The sequence below is a fragment of the Meles meles genome, chromosome 6 (genome assembly GCF_922984935.1).
Source record: "Meles meles chromosome 6, mMelMel3.1 paternal haplotype, whole genome shotgun sequence".
Taxonomy (NCBI): domain Eukaryota; kingdom Metazoa; phylum Chordata; class Mammalia; order Carnivora; family Mustelidae; genus Meles; species Meles meles.
In genome coordinates this window covers 6,083,046-6,092,732 of record NC_060071.1, presented here as the reverse complement: position 1 = coordinate 6,092,732, position 9,687 = coordinate 6,083,046, and the positions used below count along the sequence as shown (strand labels likewise).

Here is a 9,687-nt window from a genome sequence, read left to right as displayed (position 1 = left end):
AAAAAATCTAAAATGGTAAAAAAAAAAAAAAGTGGGATGCCTGGCTGGCTCAGTTGGTAGAGCACGGGACTCTTGATCTTGGGGTCATGAGTTCAAGCTCACATGGGGCGTAGAGCTTCCTTAAAAATAAACAAATATAATGACAAAAAGTAGAAGTAACGAAAAATATTTAAGAGCAGCAAGAGAGGGGGTGCCTGGATGGCTCAGTTGGTTAAGCACCCGACTATTGAATTCAGCTCGGGTCATGAACTCAGGATCATGGAATCGAGCCCCACATCCAGCTCTGCACTTAGCAAGAGTCTGCTTCTCTCTCTCCTTCCCCCCAACCTCCACCCCAGCTCATACTTTCTCTCTCGCTCTGAAATAAATAAATCTTTTTAAAAATAATAAAAATAAAAGCAGTAAGGGAAGAGAAAATAGTTATTAACAAGGGAAACCCCATAAGGCTATGAGTGGATTTTTCATCAGAAACTTTACAGGCCAGACTTCCCGACCTTGGGCTGCTGCGCGTTACTCTCCGTAGTCATTCCGTGCAGCTATGTCTTTGCCCACGGTGCAGCTGCTGAGGGGCCTGACGGGTCTCACCCGGAGGCTCCCGGTGCAGCGTGCCCAGATGCATTCCAAGCCGCCGCGGGAGGAGCTCGGGACCATGGTGAGGAGTGGGGCGGGAAAGGCACGGGAGATGGAGCGGGACAGACTGGGGTCCTGCGGCGAGTTCGGAGCTGGCGGGTCTGGCACCCTGGACCTCGGCAGTCCTGAGACTGCCCTGCACCTCGCGGCCCGCAGCCTAGCGGGGGGCGGCAGTGCTGGCTCGAGCGTGTCTGGAGGGCGTAAACGAGAGGGACAGTGCCCGGGCAACAGTCGAGGATCAGTCAACCCCAAGATCTCGGGTCAGATCCTGCCAGTCACATTCCTGTCGCTTACACGCTGTGCAGTCTCGAGCCCTTGGCCGTCTCTCTAAGCCTTATCGTTGACTGGGGGTGCCTGACGACTGTCAGCGATGATGATGGTTGTTGCCGCTGTTCATTATTAGGGAAGGTGGGTCTTGGTAATTTCCAGAAATGTGGGAGAGTTTAACCTTAAATGACTTTCACCTGTTTGGCGCTTTTATGCATTTGCCTTGGCGGCGGAACTCGACCTTGAATGCCAGTCTTGAGAATCCAAGTCAGCGGGCCCCTGTGAGGATCAGAGGCCGAAGAGCTCTGTGACTGAAGAAACGGTAGTGACCCTAACTGCACCTGGCATCTGCCGAGTGCCTGCTGCGTGCTGGGCACTAGCAAGGCTGCTGCGCAGGTCCCTGGGACCCTGAGAACAAAGGGCCACCCTTTCTAGTTGGTGGTCGAGGGATCCGAAATCTAGGAGCACTGTATTCAGTTGTCAGAAGTCAAACCTGCAGTAGCAGAGAAGTAATTTGAACTCAGGTCTAACCACCAACTTGGCTGTGATCTTAACTGCTGTGGGGAACGTGGAGGTGGCTGTGAAAAGTCTTTTGTCCCCAGCTTCAAAGGTTGAATAGCAGTCCTGGAAAGAAGATGTGAAGAGAGGGGTTCTTCTGGGGTTTTTTGTTTAAGATTTTAAGTAATCTCTACAGCCAGTGTGGGGCTTGAACTTCTAAACCTGAAGTCAAGAGCTCCATGCTCCACTGACTGAGGCAGCCAAACGTCCAGAAGAGATGGGGTTTTTTTAAGGCAAAGAAAGGGAAGTACATTTTACCTTAGCCTGTGCGAGGTTCCTGGCTCCCAGTAGACCAAACAGGTTTAAATCCTTGTTTCTGTCCCTTCACTTTATCATCTCGTGGTGGATTGATTGCTCTGTGGATCCTAACCCAGGCTGCTCCCCACCCCCGCCCCCATATCTGATCCTTTACCTCAAGGCCTAGAGAAGGCCTTGGATCTACTGTGTCCCTCCTCTGGAGCCGGAATCCTGACTCCCTGAAAGGGGCTTTTTTTTTTTTTTTTTTTGTTAGGATTTTATTTATGACAGAGATAACGAGGGACAGAACACAAGTATGGGGGAGTTGGAGAGGGAGCCCTATATGGGGCTTGATCCCACGATGCTGGGATCATGACCTGAGCCGACGGCAGATGCTTAACGACTGAGCCACCCAGGCGCCCCTGAAAGGGGATTTCTGCTGCCTGGGAAGACTGCTCAGATGACGGGAAGCCTAGGGGAGTCCTTATTCTGTGGGTTCCTTCTTTCTTGTGCCCTGTAGGATGTCGCTGTTGGGCTCACCGCCTGCTTCCTGTGTTGCCTCCTGCCAGCGGGTTGGGTCCTGTCGCATCTGGAGAGCTACAAGAAGCGGGAGTGAAAGGGGCTGTCCTGTCCCTCACCCTGTGACCTGACCACCCCTGGCCTCTCCTGATCATGTCTGCTGCATTCCTGGCCGGATCATGTCCTTCAATTACAGTGACCCTCTTCCTCAATCGTGACCTTTCCATTTCTCCTGGTGACATCTTGGGACCACGTATATTGGTTTATGAGGCCCTGCTCGGTAGGGCCCTCCTTGTGATAATAAAGTCTACTTAAACCTTTTGCTTCCGAAAAAAAAAGAAACTTTACAGGCCAGAAGGGAGTGGCATGACACATTCGCAGTGGTGAGAGGGAACAATCTGCAGCCGAGAGAACTCCATGCAGCAAGGCTACCTGTCAGAATCGAAGGAGAGATGAAGACTTGCTCAGACAAACAAAGACTAAAGGACCTCATGACCACTAAACCAGCCCTGCAGGAAATATTAAAGGGGATTCTTAGAGTGGAAAATGAGAGTATGAAAAGTAAAAATCACAAAAGCAGTAAAAATAAATGGTTTTATAAAAATCAGTCAAGGGATTCATAAAATACAAGGCTGTAAAACATGACACCAAACACCTAAAATGTGGGAGGAAGAGGAATACAGAAGGGGCTTAAACTAAGAGACCATCAACTTAATATAGACGGCTACGTGCAGAAGACGTTCTACACAAATGTAGTGGTAATCACCAGTAATAGGTGTGCAAAGAATAGAGGGAAAGGAATCCAAGTACATCATGAAAGAAAGCCAACAATGAAAGACAAAAAGAGAAGAAAGGACCAGAGAAAATCAATAGAAACAACCACAAAACAAGTGACAAAATAGCAATAAATACATAACCATCAGGGTGCCTGGGTGGCTCAGTGGGTTAAAGCCTCTGCCTTCCGCTCAGGTCATGATCCCAGGGTCCTGGGATCAAGCCCCGTGTTGGGAATCTCTGCTCAGCAGGGAGCCTGTTTCTTCCTCTCTGTCTCTGTCTCTCTCTCTCTCTCTCTCTCTCTCTCTCTCTGCCTGCCTCTCTGCCTACTTGTGATCTCTGTCTGTCAAATAAATAAATAAAATCTATTTAAAAAAGTCATAGGGTGACAGAATGGATTAAAGAAAAACAAACACACAAGGCCTATATATATGCTGCCTACAAGAGACTCCTTTCAGACCAAAAGGCACCTACAGATTAAAAGTGAGGAGATGTAGGGGCGCCTGGGTGGCTCAGTGGGTTAAAGCCTCTGCCTTCGGCTCGGGTTATGGTCCGGGGGTCCTGGGATCGAGACCCACATCGGGCTCTCTCCTCAGCAGGGAGCCTGCTTCCCCCTCTCTTTCTGCCTGCCTCTCTGCCTACCTGTGATCTCTTTTCCTCTGTCAAATAAGTAAATAAAATCTTTTTTAAAAAAACTAGGACTGTAACAAGAACAAGGAAGGACACTATATAATAATTAAGGGGACAATCCAACAAGAAGATATGACAATTGTAAATACTTGTGCACCCAACATAGGAACACCCAAACCCATAAACAGTTAATAACAAACATAAAGGAACCAATCAATAGTAATATAATGATAGTAGGGGACTTTTCCATCCCACTCACATCAATGAACAGATCATCCAAACAGAAAATCAACAAGAAAACAATGGCTTTGAACGACACACTGGAACAGATGGATTCAACAGACATATTCAGAAAATTCCATCTTAAAACAGCAGAATGTACATTCTTTTCAAGTGCACATGGAACGTTCTCCAGAATAGATCACATATTAAGCACTGAAACAAGTCTCCACAAATTCAAAAAAAAATGAAGTAATACCATGTATCTTTTCTGACCACAATGCTATGAAACTAGAAATCAACCACAAGAAAAAAATCTAAAAAAATCCCTAATACATGGAGGTTAAATAACATGATACTAAACAATGAATGGATTGGGCACCTGGGTGGCTCAGTCATTAAGCAGCTGCCTTCGGCTCAGGTCATGATCCCAGGGTCCTGTGATTGAGTTCCACATCAGGTTCTCTGCTCAGCGGGGAGCCTGCTTATCCCTCTCCTACTCCCCCTACTTGCATTCTCTCTCTCTGTCTCTCTCTGCCAAATAAATAAATAAAATATTTATTAAAAAAATGAATGTGTCTCATGAAAAAGTGCTCCACATCACTCGGCATCAGGGAAATACAAAACAAAACCACAATGAGATATCACCTCACACCAGTCAGAATGGCTAAAATTAACAAGTCAGGAAATGACAGATGCTGGCAAGGTTGTGGAGAAAGGGGAACCCTCCTACACTGTTGGTGGGAATGAAAGCTGGTGCAACCACGCTGGAAAACAGCATGGAGGTTCCTCAAAATGTTTAAAAAAAAAAATGTTGAAAATAGAACTACCCTATGACCCAGCAATTGCCCTACTGGGTATTTACCCTAAAGATACAAACGTAGTGATCCACAGGGGCACGTGCACCCGAATGTTTATAGCAGCAATGTCTACAATAGCCAAACTATGGAAAGAACCTAGATGTCCATCAACAGATGAATGGATAAAGAAGATGTGGTATATATACACAATGGAATACTATGCAGCCATCAAAAGAGATGAAATCTTGCCATTTGCGACGACGTGGATGGAACTAGAAGGTATCATGCTTAGTGAAATAAGTCAATCAGAGAAAGACAACCATCATATGATCTCCCTGATATGAGGATGTGGAGATGCAACATGGGGGGTTAGGGGGGTAGGAGAAGAATAAATGAAACGAGATGAGATTGGGAGGGAGACAAACCATAAGTGACTCTTAATCTCACAAAGCAAACTGGGGGTTGCTGGGGGGAGGGGGGATTGGGAGAGGGGGAGGGAGCTATGGACATTGGGGAGGGTATGTGCTATGAAGTGTGTAAACCTGGAGATTCACAGACCTGTACCCCTGGGGATAAAAATACATTATATGTTTATTTAAAAAAAATAAGAAATAAATTAAAAAATTTTTAAAAATGAATGTGTCAGCCAAGAAACCAAAGAAGAAATAAAAAATTACATGAAGACAAATGGAAATGGAAACACAACAGTCTGAAAGCTTTGGGATGAACCAAAAGTGGTTCTAAGAGGGAAGTTTATAGCAACACAGGCCGACCTCATGAAGCAAGAAGAATCTCAAATAAACAAGCCAAACCTACACCTAAAGAAGCTAGAAAAAAAACAACAAACAAAAACCCAAACCCAGCAAAGGAAGGAAATAATAAAGATTAGAGCAGGAAAAAATTGATATAAAAACTAAAACAACAACAAAGAAAACAGTAGAACAGATCAATAAAACCAGAAGCTTATTCTTTGAAAAAATTAATAAAATTCTACTCCTGCAACTAATATTACACTATATATTAACTAACTAGAATTTAAATTTAAAAAAAGGAAAAAAACAATAAAATTGAGACATCTCTAGCAAGATACATTAAAAAAGAGTGGGGGGAACCCAAATAAACAAAATTACTAATGAAAGAGGAGAAATAACCAATATCACAGAAATACAAACAATTTTTTAAAAGATTTATTTATTTATTTGACAGAGAGAGATCACAAGTAGGCAGAAGGGCAGGCAGAGAGAGAGAGAGGGAAGAAGGCTAACTGCTGAGCAGAGAGCCCGATGCGGGGCTCAATCCCAGGACCCTGAGATCATGACCTGAGCTGAAGGCAGAGGCTTTCACCTACTGAGCAACCCAGGCACCCCAAAGTACAAACAATTTTAACAGAATATTTTGAAATGATATTCTAATGAATTGGACAACTTAGAAGAAATGGATTAATTTTTAGAAACATATAACCTATGAAAACCAAAGGAGGAAGAAATAGGTTTGAACACATCAATCACCAGCAATGAAATTGATTCAGTAATCAAAACACTCCCAAATAACAAAAGCCCAGGACAAGGTGGCTTCACAGGCAAATTCTACTGAACATTCATTTATCTATTTTTAAAGATTTATTTATGTAAGGGGCTCCTGGGTGGCTCAGTTGGTTGAGCGTCCCACTCTTGGTTTTAGCTCAGGTCATGATCTCAGGGTTGTGGGATTGAGCCCCTCGTTGGGCTGAGCATGGAGTCTGCTTAAGATTCTCTCCCCTTTCCTCTACGTACCCCCTGAAATAAGTAAAATATGGTTATTTGTTTAAGAGAGAGAGCGCACACACTTATGTGAGAGAGGAGGGGGGCAGAGGGAGAGGAAGAGAGAGAATCCTCAAGCAGACTCCACTGAGCAGGGAGAACTCCATGGGGCTCGATCCCAGGACCCCAAGATCATGACTTGAGCCAAAATCAAGAGTCAGACACTTAACCAACTGAACCACCCAGGCGCTCCAATTCTACCAAACATTTAAAGAAGAGTTAATACCCATTCTTCTCAAACTATTCAAAAAAAAAAAAAAATACAAGAGGAAGTAAAGCTTCAAATTCATTCTATGAAGCCAGCACTATCCTGACACCAAAAACAAAGACACTACAGAAAAAGAGAACACGAATATGATGCTGAAATCCTCAACAAAATATGAGCAAACTGAATCCAACAATATATTGAGAAAATCATTCTACACAATCAAGTGGGATTTATTCCCAGGATGCAAAGGTGATTTAATATTCGCAAAACAACCAATGTGATATGTCACATCAATAAGAGACAGGATAAGAGCCATACGATCATTTAAACAGATGCAGAAAAAAGCACTTGACACAGTACAACAACCACTCATGATAAAAACCCTCTGCAAATAGATCTGGAGAGAATATATTTCAACACAATAAAGGCCATATATGAAAAACCCACAGCCAACAAAATACTCAATGATGAAAAGCTGAGAGCTTTTCCCCTGAGGTCAGGAATAAGACAATGGTGTCCATTCTCACCACTTTTATTCAATATATTACTGGAAGTTCTGACCACAGCAAAAATCAGATGACATAAAGACATAAAAGGCACCCAAATGGGTAAGAAAGAAGTAAAACTGTGATTATTTGCAGATGACATGCTATTATACATAGAAAACCCTAAAGACCCCACCAAACAACAACTAGAACTAATAAATGAATTCAGTAAAGTTGCAGGACATAAAATCAATGTACGGAAATCTGTTTATTCCGATACATGAAGAATGAAGCAGCAGAAAGCGAAACTAAGAAAATGCCATTTACCGTTGCACCAAAAAACAAAAAAATACCTAGGAAGAGACTTAACCAGAGATGTGAAAGACCTGTACTCAGAAAACTATAAAACACTGATGAAAGAAATTCAAGATGACACAAAGAAATGGAAAGACATTCCATGCTCATGGGTTAGAAGAACAAAAAAGATTTTTAAAGGTTTTATTTTTAAGTCAACTCTATACCCAACGTGGAGCTTGAACTCACAACAGTTCAGAGTCATATACTCTAACAACTGAGCCAGCCAGATGTCCTGAAAGAACAAACATTGTTAAAATGTCGATATGACCCAAAGCAATCTACACATTTAATGCAATCCTTATCAAAATACCAAAAGCGTTTTTCACAGAGCTAGAACAAACAATCCTAAAATGTGTATGGAACTGCGAAAGATCCCAAATAGCCAAAACAACCTTGAAAAAGAAAAGCAAAGCTGGGGCATCACAGTTCCAGACTCCCAGTTATATTAGAAAGCTGTAGTCTTCAAAACTGTATGGTACTGGCATAAAAATAGACACATGGAGCAACAGACTAGAACATAACCCAGAAATGAACCCACAATGATATGGTCAATTTAATATTTAACAAAGGAAGCAAGAATATGCAATGGGAGAAAGACAGTCTCTTCAACAAATGGTGCTGGGAAAATTGGACAGCTCCAGACAAAGAATGAAACTGGACCACTTTCTCATACCACACACACAAAAAAACACTCAAAATGGATTAAAGACCTAGACGTGAGACCCAAAACCATAAACATCCTAGAAGAGAGCACATGCAATAGCTTCTTTGGCATCAGCCGTAGCAAATTCTTTCTAAATATATCTCCAGAGGCAACAGAAACAGAAGCAAAGACAAACTGGGGTGCCTAGCTGGCTCAGTCAGTAGAGGATGGGACTCTTAATCTCAGGTTATAAGTTCAAGCCCCACACTGGGTGTAGAGATTCCTTAAACATAAACCGCCCCCCCAAAAAAATAAAAATAAAGTTTGGGACCACATCAAAATGAAATGTTTCTGCACAGTAAAGGAAACAATCAACAAAACTAAAAGGCAACATACTGAATAGGGGAAGATAATTGCAAATGACATATCCAATTAAAAGGGTAGTATCCAAAATATATAAAGAACTTATAAAACACAACACCACTTGGGGCACCTGAGTGGCTCAGTCAGTTAAACATCTGCCTTCGGCTTAGGGATGGAGGCCATGTCAGGGTCCCTGCTCAGAGGGGACCCTGCTTCTCCCTCTCCTTCTGCTCCTCCCCTCTGCTTATGTGCGCGCGCGCTCTCTCTCTCTCTGTCAAATAAATAAATAAAATCTTAAAAAAAAACCCTCAATATCCAAAAAACAAATAACCTAATATAAAAGTGGGCAGAACCACTGGGTATTTACCCTAAAGATACAAATGTAATGATCCGAAGGGGCACGTGTACCCGAATGTTTATAGCAGCAATGTCCACAATAGCCAAACTATGGAAAGAACCTAGATGTCCATCAACAGATGAATGGATAAAGAAGAGGTGGTATATATACACAATGGAATACTATGCAGCCATTAAAAGAGATGAAATCTTGCCATTTGCAGTGACGTGGATGGAACTAGAGGGTATTATGCTGAGCGGAATAAGGCAGTCGGAGAAAGACAACTCTCATATGATCTCCCTGATATGAGGAAGTTGAGAGGCAACCTTGGGGGTTTGGGGGGTAGGAAAAGAATAAATGAAACAAGATGGGATCAGGAGGGAGACAAACCATAAGAGACTCTTGATCTCACAAAACGAACTGAGGGTTCCTGGGGGAAGGGGTCAGGAGAGGGGGTGGGGTTATGGACACTGGGGAGGGTATGTGCTATGGTGAGTGCTGTGGAGTGTGTAAACCTGGCGATTCACAGACCTGTACCCCTGGGGATAAAAATACATTATATGTTAATAAAAAATTAAAAATTATATTTAAAAAAGTGGGCAGAAGACACGAATAGTCACTTCTCCAAATATGACATGAAGACAGCCAACAGACAGATAAAAAGATGCTCAGTATCACTCATCCTCAGGGAAATGCAAATCAAAACCACAAGGAGATATCACCTCGCACCTGTCAGAAGGGCTAAAACCAACAACACAAGAAACAACAGGTGTGGGCGAGGATGTGGAAAAAGGGAAGCCTCGTGCACTGTTGGTGGGAATGCAAACTGGGGCAGCGGCTCTGGAGAACAGTGCGGAGGGT

At 43.1% G+C, this 9,687-nt stretch overlaps 1 protein-coding gene across 1 annotated transcript; it reads left to right on the top strand.

Annotated features, from left to right (window-relative positions):
• The first annotated feature begins 499 nt into the window (after positions 1-499).
• On the top strand, positions 500-2,538 carry LOC123944215 (cytochrome c oxidase subunit 8A, mitochondrial-like). The gene is made up of 2 exons (XM_046009103.1): positions 500-652; positions 2,213-2,538. Exons 1-2 carry the CDS (start codon positions 539-541, stop codon positions 2,306-2,308), a joined length of 210 nt encoding a protein of 69 aa, XP_045865059.1. The 5' UTR covers positions 500-538; the 3' UTR covers positions 2,309-2,538.
• Positions 2,539-9,687: the final 7,149 nt, after the last annotated feature.